Source organism: Pelodiscus sinensis, chromosome 3 (assembly GCF_052426305.1).
Source record: "Pelodiscus sinensis isolate ZL-2025 chromosome 3, ASM5242630v1, whole genome shotgun sequence".
Taxonomy (NCBI): Eukaryota; Metazoa; Chordata; order Testudines; family Trionychidae; genus Pelodiscus; species Pelodiscus sinensis.
This window is the reverse complement of record NC_143054.1, coordinates 104,303,959-104,322,128: the sequence shown is the minus strand read 5'-3', so window position 1 is coordinate 104,322,128 and position 18,170 is coordinate 104,303,959. Positions and strand designations below refer to the sequence as shown.

General features: G+C 44.5%; 1 protein-coding gene across 9 annotated transcripts in view; it reads right to left on the bottom strand.

The window, feature by feature from the left end:
- Positions 1-18,170, bottom strand: part of UTRN (utrophin) — a 559,106-nt gene that overhangs the window by 439,734 nt on the left and 101,202 nt on the right. For 7 of the 9 annotated variants that reach the window (XM_075924350.2, XM_089777288.1, XM_075924351.2 and 4 more), the window contains 3 exons: positions 6,781-6,873; positions 5,891-5,968; positions 549-641 (listed from right to left, as the gene is read on the bottom strand). In XM_075924350.2, the coding sequence (XP_075780465.2) occupies positions 549-641; positions 5,891-5,968; positions 6,781-6,873 (264 nt within the window). Of the gene's footprint in view, positions 1-548; positions 642-5,740; positions 5,851-5,890; positions 5,969-6,780; positions 6,874-17,349; positions 18,100-18,170 lie in introns of those variants that run through there. The other 2 variants (XM_075924355.2, XM_075924357.2) reach the window with 2 other exon arrangements.

Sequence of the window (18,170 nt, the reverse complement as noted above, 5' to 3'; positions counted from 1 at the left end):
AGGAGAGAGAGGGCAGCAATGATTCCACATGGAAAATTCTCCTTGGCCTCTTATATGCCATTTACTACTTTTCGATGATGCCTAAGAAGGGGCCACAGTCCCTCCTAAAGTAACCAATTCTCCACTGACTCACATTGATGTAAGTCATGAGCAACTCCATTAAACTCAGTGGAGCTACTTTGGCGAGACACTAGAATCAGTCCACAATTACAATATCAAAGCCATTCCACTAGAAGACTTTTAAAAAGACCCTGCAAGTAAAAGAATAAAAATGTAATCTTTTAGTCTTCATTTACAATGTTTGTGTGGTAACACTACTGGGAACAGAATCAATTGACTGAGCACAACTAGATACATATTAGAAAGTGCAATGGAGGACTCAGCCAGTGGAAGAGGTCAGAAACTAAACTCTGACCTACTCTGAATTACACACTCAAAAGAGAAGCTCTGCTTTTCACATGAGAGGACCCAGAAAAGTTTGTGAGAATTCAAAAAGACCAATGTGCAAATTCCTGGAAAGAGACCCAGCTCCCCCAAAGTTTCCTCACCTGCCAGTGCAAAATGATGCTCCACAGTAATCCCAGCGTCAGTTTGTGATTTCCATCAACAATATCAGTCCCTCCTATATTCACCAATTCCACCTGAAGACATAAAATCCAGGTCAAACAATATTTCCCACCAAGGATTTGGGTGACCTCCTATTTTCTTATTTAACCAGCCAGCCACTAGCAAATGAACAGATGCACTTAATTTTCTGGAAACAGTCATGCAGACATTTCAACAGAGAGCATGAATTTGTCATGAAGACAATTAGAAGCAAAATACGTAGGTTACAGAGTAAGTAATCCCAACCAGTAATATAGGGAGCAAACATGCAGTAAATGGTCTGTTTTGCAAGGCAAGAAATAATCCCAAATACTATACTATAAATGTCATAATTATGTACAATTTTAGTTTTCAAGCTTAGCCAGAAGCCACATGTGACAAGCTTTGCATGTGGTAAAAGAGTCCAGGGGAGAATTAGTTTGTCATTAATTTTAACTGAAGAAGTTTAATGAGGACTCAACTCAGCAAAAATTATATGGAGGCAGTGTTGGTGGGGTTTATTTAATTTTTCAGATGGGGCTGCAACAGAGAAGATGATGTTCGTTTTTAGCTTCCTTACTCAATTTCCTTCATCACTAATTATCTCTTCATTTTTCTTGAAACTTCCCATATTGTTTTAATTGATCTCATCACTTATGGAACCTTTTGAAACCGTCTTAATTTCTGTTTCACACTGTGTTTCAAACAATCTTATCTCTAACTCCTTTTTACACAAGAAAGTACAACTGAAACAGAACTTGATTCATAAAGAATTTAAGACTGTAATAGAATCGATGCCAATGATTAAACCTGCCTTATAGTAACAGATTCAAGGAGCTCAGTCTATATAGAGAAGGTTAAATCTACTTGGGAAACAAACTGGATAATGGACTTTTCAACCTATCACAGACAAACAACTCAATCCAATAACTGAAGTTGAAGCTAGACAAGTCCGGGTGGAAATAAGGTTTACATTTTTAAAAATATAAGTAATCATTGGAATAATTTACCCGAGGACCACAACAGATTCTACTTCACTGGCAATTTTTAAAATCAAGCCTGGATGATTTTCTAAAAGATATGCTACAAGAGTTATCTTGGGGAAGCTCTATGGGCTTTGTTATACAGGACTACATATGAGGTAGGCAAGATACAGCCAAGCTGTTTCATCTGGCCCGTGGCCCACTCTGCTGCTCCCCCGCCCAGGCCAATCATGACCTGGAAGACGGGGGAGCACACAAAAGTCTCCTCCCCCCAGCAGGGATGCACAGCACAGAGGGAACCAACCACCAGTTGTTCAAAACAGTTGGTGATACCCTCTAAGAACCATGCATCCATGGCAGGCTGGGGGCAGGGGGCAAAAGACTTCACACGCTCCCCTACCTCCATGCCCTAATTGGCCTGGGGTGGGGGAGCACGTGAAGTCTCCTCTCCCTGCCAGGGGCACAGTGCCTAGAGAGAACAGCTCCTTTGGGGGCAGGGGGGCTACCAGGAGGCCAGAGCCGGCCTGCAACCATGAACCAAAGTTCGTGATGTGGCCCCCTACAACAATTATTGCCCACCCCTGGACTAAATTATCAGAATAGCCCATTCTGCCTTTGCAGTCTGTGAATTATCACCAATAATAGAGATTCTGAAGTCTACCTATGTAACTCCACTGAATTCAACTAATGCTGAGTGTTACCTTTTCAAATCAATTTTTTCTTATTTGTCAGGAGAGTGATACTGACATGGAAACACTACAGCAGACACAGAACCCCACAATCCAGGGTCTACTTCACAAGCAGACGCACATTTTAAAGTAACAGAAATGTATGCTTTTTGGAGACAGGGAGGAAGGCAATGGGATGGGAAAGGATCCTCTTCCAATCTCTACAGTAAAACATGCAGAATTTTATTATGGCCCACTTCATAAATGCTGGGAGTATATATGAGAGTGAGAGTGAGAGTGAGAGAGAGAGAGAGAGAGAGACAGAGAGACAGAGAGAGAGACAGAGAGAGAAAATAGTCACCAATGCAGATCACTGAACACTGGAAAGAAAGCTAGGATGCAAAAGAGGGAGCACATTATAACGGGAGTGCTGCTAGTGCACTTTATCAAAATTATTTTGCATGACGGTGTGATTTAATCTAAAAAAGGAAAGATCCTGAGAACATGCAACAAAAATGCTTATAGTTTGGGAATGTGTGTGATTACAGACAACTCTTTCTATACCCACTCTTTGTCTATTAGAGATGTCCACATGTTGCCTGGGATTATCAATTAATCTCAACAATTACACACACCACTACCCCACTTGCTGCCTGTGTGTCAGACAGAGGCAGCAAGCGGAAAAGAGGGGAGGCAGGAGCTGGTGCCCATCAGGAGCCAGCTTTTAAACAGGCTCCCGAGGAGCCACCTCTCCCCATCCCTTAGCCTTCCACAGATGCAGCAGCACAGGGGGGCGAGGGGTGCAAGCGGGAGCCAGTACTGGGGAAGAGCCATCTTAAAAGCCAGCTCCCCACAAGCACTGGCTCCTGCAGTACCACTGTCTCCCGCGCTGCTGCCTCAAAAAGGTGTTACACACTTTCAAATCAGCTCCTACCAAGCAGCCCCACCCACTGCATGCTGCTGCCTCTCTCTGACAGAGGCAGCAGTGCCTGCCCTGCCCCCACCTCTCAAAGAGACAGCAGTGCAGGGTGGCAGGCAGCTTGATGGGAGCACTAGCTCCCTCTTAATAGAGAGGTATCAGTGCGGGGGGAGGCAGTAGGTGGGAACTGGTAAATGCAGGAAGCAGCTTTCAAGCCAGCTCTCAGCTCATACTGGCTCCCATGGAGCCACCTGCTCCCTGCGCAGCTAACTCTTTATAAGAGGCAGCAGGGGAAGGCAGGTGGGAGCTTTTAAGCTGGCTCCCTGTGAGCACTGGCTCCTGCCTGTCCCCCGATATGTAAACCTGTAACTGCTAAAATTTCCAGCGGTTTCACGTTTACACGTTAGTTAACATTCCTAGTATCTATACTATATCCTACATCAAATCCTGTAACTGCACTTTATGAAGACCATTCCATGTTCTGATCTTCAAACAGATTTTTTAGCATCATCTAAACTATTCTGTTCACTTAAGTGAACTGAAGTCATGACAATCTCTGTAAATTTTGACACCTAGAACTCACCAGATCCTTAGAATATATTTTTAAATACTTTCAATACTAATTCTTTCAAAAGTTATTGATATTTTATAGCCTCTCTGCTCCCAGGCAATAAGGCAGTAATCCTATTCAATGGCACCACTTCTTCATTTACCGTAAAACAGTTCTTAATATTTCTGAGCATCTGGTGTAAATCATGTGCAGACTCTTCACCACAGTCTGTTAACTAATACTACCTGAACATTTCCAAAACTTCAGATGCTGGAAAGTCAAGGAAAAACCAATGAATCACTCAATCATTTAACTCAATCTCTTTTACTTTCATAAAATAAATAAAATTGATTTCAGGCTAGAAAGAGTCATTACTTATGCTTAGAAAAGCAAATAAATGTGTGTACAGTATGTCAGAGAAGAATAAATTCTTGTTCTCAAGTGACATTTTAATCCAACAAAAGAAAAGGTGAAACTGCTCAAAAATACACACAATTTCACAACATTGTTTAATCAGTGTCTACAAATACACTGAAATCATTTACACAAAACTCAAACACGGCTGTTTCTGAATTATTTCATGTCCTACCACATGGAAAACAGCAATTTTAATTAGAAAAAAGTATGTTTAACATGAAGCTGTTCTGTGAAGAAAAAAATACAATTGCTTCACTATACGAAAATCATACAATAATGTGAACACATATGTAGCTTTCAGGTTTTTGTAAACTTGCAGCCCCTCCCACCCCGCAACTCCAAAAGGCAAATGAGCAGCTCCTGGTACATGGGGTAAAAGTGCCACTAAAATTTGACCCAGACATCCCTTGAGGCCAAATCCACGTGAGTGGTACTGCCTGGGCTCGTTGGCTAACCTTCACAGTTACATGCAGGCTCCTGGTACACACAGGGAGCTGGCTTAAAAGCCAGCTTTTCATATGTACCAGCTCTTGGTAAGCAGACTGCCGTGCCCCACTCCACTCCCACTCTGCTGCCTCTGTAACAGACAGCAGCGTGGGGGGGGAGGGTCCGAGGTAGGAGCTGCCTCCCTCTCCCCACGTGTAACTGCTGAAATTTTCAGCACTTACACTTTTACTTAGCCACATTTTAACATCCCTAAAAGTCATAGTGCCACTCACACAAATTAGCCCTGCACACCCCTTCATCAGTAGTAGTGTTGCGACTTGGCACTTGCCCTCCACTCTAACCTTTACTACAAGTACTGATTTATTTGAAGGCCACTGTGCTCTCCTCCCTCCACCTGAAATGTTGACCTCTACCTTTTCCCCAAAAAAATTCAAAAACTGTCATACCCTTGAGAATTCCTGCACCAGTGCTGCATCTTCTTTTAAGGAGCCTCCTATTTATCCATCTAGATTCCTGCACTGAGATGATCAGTTTAGCATAAGGTCAACTACTTCCAAGCTGAAATTGCATGGGCAGCTTTGGTTTGTGGAGCAAAAATGCCTACAACAAATATTTTAACACATACTCCCTAAAATTACTATCTAAAAGTGTAAGTATTGTAGCAATGAAAAGAAGAGAGCCATACTGTGCTAGAGATTATAAAAATTGTAGAAACATACTCCCTGTTCCAGATAATTAACAAATCAAAGTCTCCAATCCCAGATGGCATTCATCAATCCTAAATTGGTGAATGAATCTTCAGAATACTTGTTTGGCTGAGTCAGAGATTTCTAAAGAAGCCATATGCATTCATATATGGCTTGTGTGTCAAAGGTTTAGGGAAGTAGCCCTCAAACACTACAATTGTGAGTGTACCTAAGAAACTAGATTAGATTAAACAACATTGAGTCAATATCACACATCATCTGGAAGTGATAGTGGCTTCCAAGTGGTAAATAATTAGAGGTGAAAATGCAAAAAAGACTTTAACCCACACAGAGAACAAATGTCTACAGTCAAAACATTTAGTTGCTTTCATCAAAGTCTCAACAAAAACTGTCTCATTTTGATAACAGAATGTTAGCATTTAATTATTTCACCAAAAGGTTAGACATTAGCTGAAAACACTCACCATGTGAATTGCTCATAGTTTTCATTTTGTCTGGTGGTGTTTTTATTTACTGTGTGCAGTAGGTTTATGATCTGAAATTCCCTTCTCTGAGAAGACTTAGTAAACTGAACTGACCACAAAAAATGTATTTAAGTTACAATATAAGCTTACATTGTTCTGATGTAAAACTTGCAGTACTCTGTTGACATTATTTAGGGCATGTACTCTTGTGGAACCACGTTCCTTGGGCTAAAAATAAAAATACAAAGTTACATTTTGTTCTTGTCAAAACACTTGAAAACAAAATAAACAGAGAACAACAGGAAATTTATGCTTGTGGTATGGTATTTTTATAAAGAGAAACAGAAAAATAAGGAAAACTGAACAAATCAGAGGGATGCGTACTGAATTGACTATGAAAAGAGTAGCATTCAGTACAATATTCCTTGTGTGCTGAAACAAACCTGTTTCAGAATGTTGTGAATTTGTCTTGCACAAACTTCACAATTTTTAAATTTTCAGTGTGCTGTGGAATTTTGTACTGGCTGTATAACAGCCTTGTGGGAGTTCAAGGGGAAAGGTGAAGCCTTTGGCAGTTTAACAGAGCAGCTGGGGTTATTGGCTCCTTAAAAAGGAACAAGAGACAAAATTTATTGTTTTGGCACACAGAAAACAACTGAGGCTTCCCTTCCTCTTTTTTCATGCTCAACTTTGGGTTGGATCAGAGAGAACTTAAAACTCAAAGCAATCTTTGACAACACCAGCCACTCCACTTCCCCTGACCTACTGCAATCTGACTCATGCAGCCTAGCCTGTTTGGAGCCCTATTGCCTATGGGTCTGGTGCGAAGATCCAAATGCAAGATAAGGACCACAAAGCTTAAAATGGAGTACCACAAACGGGTGTTCAAAGCATGAAAGACTGTCCCTTTTGTGATGCCTTACAACTGGGCTTTAGATCAAGCCCAAATTGATTCACAGTAGATAGTGGGATGTTTGTATTTAAGAGACAGAAGTCAGGTGATTAGGATCCTTCACAATCACTAATTACATATTTCTTACCAATGGATTTCCTGTTAGCCCTTCTAGAAGATCCAAGAGTTTCCTTCCATCCTTGAGCTCTGTGAACATATCCTTAATCGGTGGCTTCCCACTCTATGGGAAAAATAATATGGAAACAAAATTAAGGCTTATTTCAGCAACAGAAGCCTCTTCAAAATGAGAGGAAATTTAATATTTTGCATCATATTTTCAATTAATGATGATTGTAATACAGGAAGAAAAATGAGTCCCACAATTGTGGGCTGTGGCCACCCTCCACAGATGAAAATTCTTTCCTTACCTTTTAGCTTTCTCCTCCACCAAACATCAACCGCCTAATATCAAGACTCTGAGCCCCCCCAGCTCCTACTGACTTATGTGAATGCTTTAGCACCCCAGAAAAATAAACCCCTCATTATCTTTTTGGAATAGTGATAGAAATGTAGCCGTGTTAGTCTGGTGTAGCTGAAACAAAAAACAGGACTGTGTAGCACTTTAACGACTAACAAGATGGTTTAATATCTTTCAGAAGCAATGTTCTGTCCTGGCAACACCTAAAGCAGAACCAAGACTAGAGACATTCTCAACAAGATTCTTGGCTAAATTCTTGGTGTTGTTGCTTTTCATTCTGGGGCTAATCCAAAGCCCACTGAAGTCACTGGGGATCTGTCTGTTGCCTTTAATGGGTTTTAAATTGAGTTCTCAGGAAGGGACTAGAACACTTCTGTCCAGATCAGTAGACCAGAACATGCAAAAATTGTGATTTCTATTAATATTTTGAAACGGTTTCCTTATTTTCCCCCAGGCATATGTTTATTTCCACAGGGAAAAGTACATGGTAATATCAATCCTTTTCTATATGTTAGTCTTATTGTCCATGCATCTAACCACGGAGTCTATGGAAATGTAAAAGACACCAGCAGCTAGACTAAGGATGTGAAAAACTAACCAGTAAGTAACACCCTTAGTGGGTGATGCTTACTGGTTCCAGTTAAACTGCTAACTGGTGAGGGATGGAGCAGCTCCCCACCTCATGCAGGCAGGGGGCTGCTCCAGCCCTACGGGGTGCCCGCCATGGACATGGGCTGCTATAGTTGTCCAGAGTAGAATTGTCTGCAGAGAGCCTGGAAACTCTGCAGTCAGGGATCACTCTTGTCAGTGGGGAGCCCGGGCATCTCGCTGGCAAGGAGGCTGTTCCAGCCTGACCTCGGCAAGCAAGGGTAGGGGTGAGCCAGCCCAGCAGAGCTAGAGTTGCCCCTTTCACCCCACCCATACCCCCTTTAATCGATTAATCAATTAACCATAATGTTTAACTGGTTAATGGATTAAACCAGATTTTACATCCCTTAGCAGATTAAGCGGTGAGGAGTCCTGTGGCACCTTATAGACTAACCAAAGTGTTGGAGCATAAGCTTTCATGAGCAAAGACCCACTTCGTCAGATGCATGTAGTGGAAATTTCCAGAGGCAGGTATAAATATGCAGGCCAGAATCAGACTAGCTATGACAAGGTGGATCCAATCAGGGAGGATGAGGCCCACTTCTAGTAGCTGATCTGGAGGTGTGAATACCAAGAGAGCAGAAGCTGCTTCTGTAGTTCGCCAGCCATTCACAGTCTTTGTTTAATCCTGAGTTGATTGTGTAAACTCTCTGGCCTGCATATTTATACCTGCCTCTGGAAACTTCCACTACATGCATCTGACGAAGTGGGTCTTTGCCCACGAAAGCTTATGCTCCAACACTTCGGTTAGTCTATAAGGTGCCACAGGACTCCTCACTGCTTTTGCAGATTCAGACTAACACGGCTACCCCTCTGATACTTAGCAGATTAGTGATTTATATTCATCTACTGGTTATGTGGCATGTGCCAGCTTGGAGCACAAAACAATTCCAAGAGGTTCCTAATTTCTGTAACACTTCAGAATTTCATTACACTATCCACTTAGCTACATGCCACTCTCTCTCTCTCTCTCTCCCCCTCAAAGTAAAACCTGTCAGTGTCACATTTATGTCAAGCCACTACACCCTTCATTATCCTGGCTCCTCTTTCCCAAGCGACAGTTTTATAAAGAGACAAGAATTGTAGAGTTCTGCTAATATAGTAGACTAGAAAAATCAGCACTCACTTCTTTGTAAGGTCAACACAATTGCAAATGGGATTATTTCCATGAGACACAGTGCAGTCAATTTTTTAAATAATGTTTATTGTTTCAAGGTGACTTTTTTTTTCAAAACTTAAAACCTTAGATCAGTGGTCTCCAACCTTTTTACACTCAAGATCACTTTTTAAATGTCAGGGCAAGCCAAGATCTATCCCATCCTTTCCCCAGGACCCCACCTCTTTCTTGAGGCCCTGCCCTCTGCATTCCCCTCCTCTCCATCACTTGCTGTCCCCAGCCCTTACTCACTCTCACTGGGTTGAGACAGGAGGTGTGGGCTCTGGGATGGGCATGAGGGATTTAGGAGTAGGAAGAGGTGAGCGGTGCAAGCTCTAGGAGGGAATTTGGGTGGAGAAGGGGATGCTGGCTTGTGGAGGGGGCTGCAAGCTGGAGAGCATTGGGGTCAGGTGGAGGGTTGGGGTGCTGGAGCAAGCCATAGGCTTGAGGATGTGGGGGGTGCGAGCATCAGGATTGGGATGTATGAGTGGCTCAAGGCAGGGGGTTCAGGTGTATGATGGGTTGGAGTGAGGGGGAAGGGTGCAGGAGTGTTATAATACTGCAGCCAGACGGGGGCAATTGGGGGCTTATTGGCCAGGCTTCATTTTTAAATAAAATAGTATGTCCAACCCAAAACATTTCAACACGGTCTTTATTCATGGGAGGGGCAGGGAACCTATTTTGGGTAAGGGGCCACTGACCCAAAGAAAAAAAATCAGTCAGGGACCACACAAGTGAGATGGAAAAAACAAACCCCCTCAAGCCTCACTGATGTGGCCCAAACTGAGACACCTCACTCCCCTGGCACTCCAGCCCAATGGTGGGGAGGAGTAGGTAGGACTGAGGTTCAAGGCCTCAGTTTAGATAAACTCTCCTGGGGTTCCAGAGTTAATGGAATTTGTGGGCCCCTCTATGCTCTGAGGAGGGGCCAAAAATGAGGGATGCAGTGTGTGGGATAGGGAAGGCGGTGCAGAATCTGAGTGGAAAGTAAGGTACAAGAACAAGCTGGGGGTAGCTGTCTGGCCAGGAGGGAGAGGGCAGGATCAGGGTGCTGATGAGGGTCTAGCCTGGGGCAAAGGTACTGATGGGAGTCTGGCCAGGGCTCTGATGGGGGTTTGGCCACGGGAAAGGATGCTGAATGGTGTCTGGTCAGGACACAGGGTGCTGGTGGGAGGTCTGGCCAGGGGACAGGAACAGGCTACTGGTGGGTGTCTGCCCTGGAATCAGAAACCAGGATGACGGTGGGAGATCTGGCTGGAGAAGAGGGCAGGGTACCGGTGGGGGGTCTGGCCAGAGAACATTGTGCTGGTGGGGGTGTGGCCAAGGATAGGGGGCAGGAGCAGTTCAGCCAATACCTGGGGTCTCCGGGGATGAAAATCTCTGGGGCAGGATATGCAGGCAGTGCTGGAAGACGCACACATGCAGCTCCTTTAAGAAATCCAGCTACTTTGGCTCCTGTGCTGCCATCTTAAATAGCCCTCCCTTTTCCCCTCCTCTGCCTTTCCAGAGCACGGGGAAGGAAGGCAAGACAAGAAAGCGTACGTGATGTTGTGAGCAGAGGAGGAGCGCACACTTGCTTGTCTTCCCTTCCTTCTCCATGCTGCCCTCCTTCTTTCTTAAGGCACTGCAGGGGTGGTATATGGGGGGGGGGGGGGAGGAGAGAGGAGTTCCAAGGCTCCGCACCAGATCTGGCTCCGGTTCTAGCACTTAACCATTGGACTTCCCTTATTCCCTTCCCAACCCCCATCCCCACCCCCACACCACAGGAAGCCGGAGCTAACTATTTCTGCAGGAGACGGTAGCGCCAGTGCAGACTCCACATTTGGGCTGGGAGAGGTGGGGGGAGCAAGGCGATTAATTGTCTGGAAATCAACTGGCCATGCCCCCACGATCGACTGGTTGGTGACCACTGCCTTAGACCTATCTGATAGCTGTTACTCCACCTATTAAAAGAATGAATACAGAATCAAAGTTGAGCTATGGATTTTGATAAAACAGACTACACACAACTTTTTTTATCCCTGCTCTGGTATTTTTGCAGTGTGTTGGGAGTGGATAAAAAGATCTTAATTCTATTGTATTATATTTAGGTAGCTTTGGAAACATACCATCTGATCTCCACTTGGATGTTTTATTTCTCATTTTAAATATATGAAAATAAACCTTCTATTTCCTACTCTAAGACATTTTGTGGTGCAGGTCATGATATTTTCCATCTACAAGTAACATTCCACATACAGTTTTGATCTGCTTTCTCCACAGAATGGTTTTATTTCACTGGCATCAGAGCACCACTTTCTTCTGCCAGTTGAAACAGGCATCAAAAGAGCTTTGGGCTATTTCTGAAATTTAAACTCCTCGTTTCTGCTTTATTTCAGCATTCGTTATCCTCAAAGCAAATGGAAACAAATAAAGCAATGTTAAAAACTCTATGCTTTGTACAAAGCTTCCCGAGAAAACAACGCATATGCAGATGTAACCCACACACCCAGTGTGGCTCTTGAGCAATGCAAGTGGTACCTAGACCACAGCAACAGTTAAGAACAAGAGACCTCTACAGTATGGGCTCAAAACAGGTGGCTTTTAGCTCAGAGGGTAGAGGCTCCTATACTCAACTTCAGAGGTCCCAGGTTCAAATGCACCCAGTGGCAGTTACACAGAATTAAGTGACAAAGCATAAAATAAAGGTTTTAATTACTTTGTTTGGTTGCCATCCAATATACCTTAGAACAGTGGTCCCCAACCTTTTGGGGCTGCCGGGCACCCAGGGCGGAGCCGCTCATGTGCCAGGCACCTGGGGGCAGGGCCACACATGTGCCCAGGGGCAGGGCTGCACACTTGCCATGGGGCAGGACAACCCATACGCCGCGTGCCTGGTGCCGGCGCCACCCATGTGCCGCAATCCCAGGGCCAGCGCCGCTCCTGTGCCACGCGCCCAGGGGTGGGGCCACCCTTACACCGCACGCAGGGGCCAGCACAGCCCTTGCATCGCACACCTGGGGGCGGGACCTACCATGTGCTGCGCGCCTACGGCCGGCGCTGCCCGTGTCGCAACCCCAGGCTGGCGCCACCCATACACTGTGTGCCATGGGGCCAGCACAGCCCATACGCTGCACACCAGGGGGCAGAGCCACCTAAACGCCCATGTGCTGCGCACCCGGGGGACAGCACCATCCATGCACCAGGCACCCGGGGGCGGGGCCAGCCCTGATTACTCGGCAGGAGCATAGCAATGGGCCGACAGGTGCCATGGATCCCGCAGGCACCGCGTTGGACCACTGCCTTAGAAATTATTTTTCCTTTTCTTTTTTCCAAAATATATAACCATAGATCCGATTTTTGATATAAGTACTAGTTTGTAATTTTTTTGAGTACATTGGAGCCTGTTGGGAAGGGAATTATATAAATGTTATTTTTATGGAATGTGATAATGTCCAAATACAAAGCCCCCAGAAAATCAATAGCATATCTACTTCCCAGTTACTTCAATGGGCTTCAGGTCAGGACTTGAGCAATTAGCAAGATTCTCTACCACTGTCATTCCCACTGATGCAAAGTGAAAATAAAGTGTTACCATTCTGAATTTGTGTATTTTATATTCACTTTTCATAGCTGCACAGGGGCAAAAACATGTCCCATAAAACAATCATTTTATCACTGAAGAAATCTGATCAAAACTAAGGTACTAAACACTGTTAAAGTGGCAGGACTTAAAGCAAGAGGCCAGGGCGCACATATCATGCCATCAGCCAGGAAGGAAAGAAAATGAAAAATGAAAGGAGAAAGAGCAGACCAGAAGAAACAAATTTAACCAGTTATAAAATGAAAACTGGTTACTCACCAAGTAACAGAATCAGGTGAGATGTTTTAAGACAATGGTTTCCAACCTTTTTAGGTCCAAGATCACTTTTTAAATGTCAGAACAAGACAAGATCTACCACCCCATCCTTCCCACAAAACCCCACCCTCTCTCCTTGAAGCCCCACCCTCTGTTTTCGTCCTCTCCATCACTTGCTATTCCCAGCCCCTATACACTGTCAGGCTACGGCTACATTGCTGCCTTTTTTTTTTCCTTTCGATTCTGTCTAGACTGGGCCAAATGTCAGAAAAACCCCTTTGTTCGGAAGCCCCTTATTCCTCATGGAACAAGGATTATAGGGGTTACCAAAAGAGCATGTTTGCTGTTCCACTAAAAAAAGCAGAAGAACAAACGCATCCCTGGACACAGAAGAGTTTTTCCCAAGATACCTCTGGAATCCTGAAAAAACTCCTGCAGTCTAACCATACTCTCACTGGGTTGAGACAGGATGTGTGGGCTCTGGGGTGGGAATAAGGGATTTGGGTGTGGGAAGGGGTGAGAGGAGCAAGGTCTGGGAAGGAATTTGGATGCAGGAGAGGTGGAGGAGGGGATGCTGGCTTGGGAAGAGGGCTCCAGGAGGAGAGTGTTGGGGTTGAGGTACTGAGCAAGCCACATGCTTGTGGATGTGAGGGTGCAGCAGTTTGGGTTGGAGTATGTGAGGGGCTCAGGGCAGGAAGGTTGGGAGTAAGATGGGCAGTGTGTGGATGGTGCAGATTTGCAGGTGTGTGGATGGTGCAGGAGTGTTGTGGCAGAAGACTGAGGATGTGGAGCTGCAGGAGGTTGGGGATGTGAGAGACTCAGAATAGGGGATTCCAGTGTATGACAGGCTCAGAACTTGGGTCGGGGGGGGGGGGGGGGGAAGAGGAGCATACAGGAGTGTTATAATGCTGCGGTAAGATAGGGGCTTGGCCCCAATTGGGGATTTGTTGGTCAGCATTCATTTTTAAATAAATTATGTCAAACACAAAAAGTTTCAGCATTGTCTTTATTTATGAGAGGGGCAGGGAACCTGTTTTGATTCAAGGGTCACTGACCCACAGAAAAGTCAGTTGGGGCCCACACAAGTGAGATGCAAAAAAAATAACTCCTCCAACCTCTTCCCCCTCCGCTCCCCCCCCCCCCACACCTCACTAATGTGGTCCCAGGGAATCCCACACCTCACTAATGTGGTCCCAGGGAATCCTCTGAACTGTCATTCATGTTAAAATTCGACACTTGCCAACAAGGACTTAACAAGAATTTGAACTTTCTCACCCATTATCAAGACAGTTTCCCCAATTATCACCTGTAATACCATTAACTCACAAACATCCCACTCTCCCTACCTTTAATATCAGCAATTCACAGACACTTACCTTCCTTCCTCCACCCTTCCCCCCCCCCCCCCCCCCCGCATCCCCCTTCTGTTCTGCAATGTGATTTGTCCTTTTCATATTTGTTCATTTTTTTTAATTGTATCCTTTGGTATATATGGTTGTGACTACTTTCTTCCACTATTTGATCTGAGGAAGTGGGTCTGGCCCACGAAAACTCATCATCTAATAAACCATCTTGTTAGTCTTTAAAGTGCTACATTGTCCTGCGTTTTGCTTCAACTACCCCAGACTAACACGGCTACATTTCTATCACTATTCTTGGAGGGAGACATTCTGTTTGTTCCCCTCACTAGCCGGAGAGCAAACTGCCCAGGGACAAAGGAGGGAAAACACCCAAAAATTCCTTTGTCCCAGTTTGAAATTCCTACCTACATTCCTATTGGCTGACTACCTGGCTTAGGTATCGTTAACCTCTTAGTCCCCAGACTGCTGGCCATCTCTCATGATCATGACAGCTTATTTGGTGGTAGATGTTAGCCAGGCACCACAGAGGAGTTAGTTAAGACACAGTCTTAGACAGACTCACAATATATAGGAAAGGATATAGGCAGCATAGAAAGGACTGGAAAGAAAAAGGAAAGACATTCAGCAACACACGCACAACTTCCTGTGATCATCTTCACTTTTTCCACACAAAAAAACAGCAATGGCTTTTAGGTGCAATCAGTACCCTATCTGGGAATATTTAAAGAAATCGGTTCCCTGGGTAAAAAGGGAGAAATGTGTCAAGTATAAGCAGTGCAAGAAGATGATGCAGGGCCTAGGTCCAAGAATGAAACATCATAATGAAAACTACATACTGGGAGAAAATGATATGGAGGAACATGTGGATATGGCTGAGTGGATCAACTGGTTAGTAACTTAAATAATTAACTTTGCGATGTATCATTCGTCAAGACTTGTAATTTGACAAGTAAATTCTCAACCGGTTTGCTGTGTTGGATGCTGCTAAAAAAAGGGTCAACTTAGCTAATCCTTATGGCTTGTTTAATTAATTAAGTAACTAGGTTTAGAATCTATCATCCAAGTGTACAGCACAGAAAACTGCAGTAAGAGAAATCTAGAGTTGCCACTGAGTGTGATTTTCTTATTTTATATTATATATAATACATTATAATACATGTTTCTTATTTTGGAACATCCTGGTCACAGACCATAATGGTGATACCATACATCTATTCCCTATTTTACTTCAGCATAACTCAGCTCTTCCAAGGGAACCCCATTCTATACCTTTTTGTTTTTGAGAAAACAAGGAGGTGCCAGTGAGTTCAATGGGGCTTACTCCAAAATTAAGCACCCTCTGAGCTCAGTCAGTCTTCACTTTTTTGGTAGCTTGATCTAAATCAATGATTTTAAATAGCCTTGATTTAAATGAATCCCCCTGACCCAAAACCAGGCAGAGAGCACCAAGGTCTGACCCCAGGGATGTAACAGAAGGGCTAGAACTGCCAGCTCTGAAATGGGATGAGCTTCATGTTCGACAAAGTAAACTGCTAGAAGCAGAGCACTGTCATTTCCAAGCCTCTCTCTCCCCACCTGTTTGTGCACAGGATGAAGGAAGGGGAGATGCCCTGGAGCAGTAATGCTGCACTCCCATTCCAGTGTGCAGACTGGCCCACCAAGCTCACAGTGGAATCAGGGAAAGGAGGCACCCAGCCATGCCAGTGATGGGGCTACAGTGACTGCTGCTGGTGCTCTGCACATGCTGATTCCACCCAAGCCAGGCTAGAGCTGAGCGCTGCTAAGCCGCTGTCCAAGCCACTTACACACACTGACGAGCCAGGACTGCTCCCAGGGAGCATGCACTTGATTGACAGTGCTGTGAGCATTCCATTCATGGCAGCCTCACCGTCAGCCCAGCTCCCTGACATTCCCAACTCCTCCAGTGGGAGCCCAAGGCTGCCTCTCCGGGCACACACCGCTACTCTAACGGGAGCCAGAGTTTTCATAAATCAGGCCCCTCCCCGGAATGATTTTACTGTAACGGGACACTTCATGGTCACCACTGACAAATGAACTGCTGCTATCTCCTGCTGAATGCTCTGAGGTAAATATTTCTACCACTCCGCCTGACCTTAGGGCACAGGCTGAGGTGACTCAGTTGGCAACAGGGATGTAGTCAGTGGGTTTTGCTTATGCAACTGAGGCAAATCCTGATACATTCAATCCCAGGGGAACATTGTGTAGTACACTGCTAGCATGGTTAGCTCCCAGGGCATACTGCGATTTGGAAACAATACAACAGGGATGAACAAACTGTGGCTCCTGAACAACCTGCTGAAATGAGGCTCATGAAGGGCACCACACACACACACACACACACCGCTCACCTATGAGCCTGGGAGCAGGGCAAGACTTGGGACATCTGTCCAAGCAGGGTGGTAGGGTAGGAGCTTCAGCCAGCAGGAACTGGGGGGGGGAGGGGGGGAGATATCTTGGGGCTTCCACCTCATGAGGCGCACCCGCTGTGGCTTGGGGCTTCAGAAAGCACAGTGCTGACACCCTGGCAGACACGCTCCAGCTTTAAAACTTCTGAAGACCGTCACCTGCGGCTGACGGGGTCGGTAAATTTGGCCATGCCTGCAATACAGCCTGCTCAAATCCATAGGCACCAAAGATGGAAGGTGTCTAACCTGGGAGTGAAAAGGAATGCTTTTTCTTTGTCCTTATTGCTGGGTGAAAGACAAGGACACATACACAACAGCTATAAAAGGGGAAACATTAACAGACCATACACAGAGTGCTGTTAGAAAAAAAAGATGATGTTTCCTCTAATCTCTCATTCTATATTATAAATAAAATAAAGTGATATGCCCTTGCTTGCTAAATCAATAATGTCCTTTTAAACAGTAGACACTAAAGACAACAAAAATTAGTGAAGGAACTTGTGGGTGTTTGAGAGGGAGAAAATATGGTTTATGTATTGGACCAAATGTACAATTTTGGGTGCCCAACTTGAGACACCTAAAGGAGTCTTATTTTCAAAGGGAAAGCACTTCTGAAAACCTGGCTTGTTTAAAGGGTCAGCCTGAGTATCCAAAAATTGAAGCAAGCAAAAAAATTAGTATGTATTGTTCAGCAGACAAGTTGCTGCACTCTTCAACATGTGGAATTTACTTTACAGATACTAGCTCCATTCTAAAATATTGCATCTTGATAAAACCACAGGCGGGACATAAATGCATAGGTCATTTTACCTCTGACAAGATAGATCCAAGTCTCTTGGAAAGCTGGAGGTAATTTGGAGTGTTGTTGCTCTCTGGGTATATCTGAAGTCCAGGGGAATTATTTTCTAGGCTAGGAATCACTTGGACAATGGTAATTCAGACATGCCCTCTTGAAGGTGATGTTTTATAGGCTGATTTTTAAAAAGTATTTTCCTTTACGCATAGGAATCATTGCCATCTTGCCTGAGATTAGGCATCTACTTTTCATCCAGGAGTTGATCTCATTCAGGCGCTGTAACAGTAATACTGGATACCAACCTACTTCTTGCCAGCACTTAAAAATGCACATTGTTGGTTTAGAGATAGATGTTGAAGAATAAAGCTCTGAAGGATTCTACAGATGAGAGCTGCTGAAGCAAAAGTGCTGCCGCCTATCACAAACACCCTGAGTTTATTAATCAATAAAGCGCTGAATCAACATGCTGTGTTTACTCCTGCCAAGGTTCTGAACAGAATGTCACAGTAGCCAGCTACAGAGAAATAAACCAGAACAAGGATGGAAGCTTGCCAGTTAACCATATAAAGAAGCACCTCTAATGTCATTTTGAGCCATATGACATAACTAGATTAGCTGAGAACATGTGTATCTTGAGACAGCTTTTAACTTATTTCTCAATTACCTTCTCAGAACTGAGTGCCTGGCTACTAGGCAAGATCAGTTACCTCAAGCATCAGTTTCATGCATAGCAGTAAGAGTGTTCCAAGTTTAGAACAGGGAAGTAGGCATCAGTCTTTGAAAGAAGCCCTCTCTCTGTTAGCCACAAACACAGATGCTCTTGGCCATCATTCAC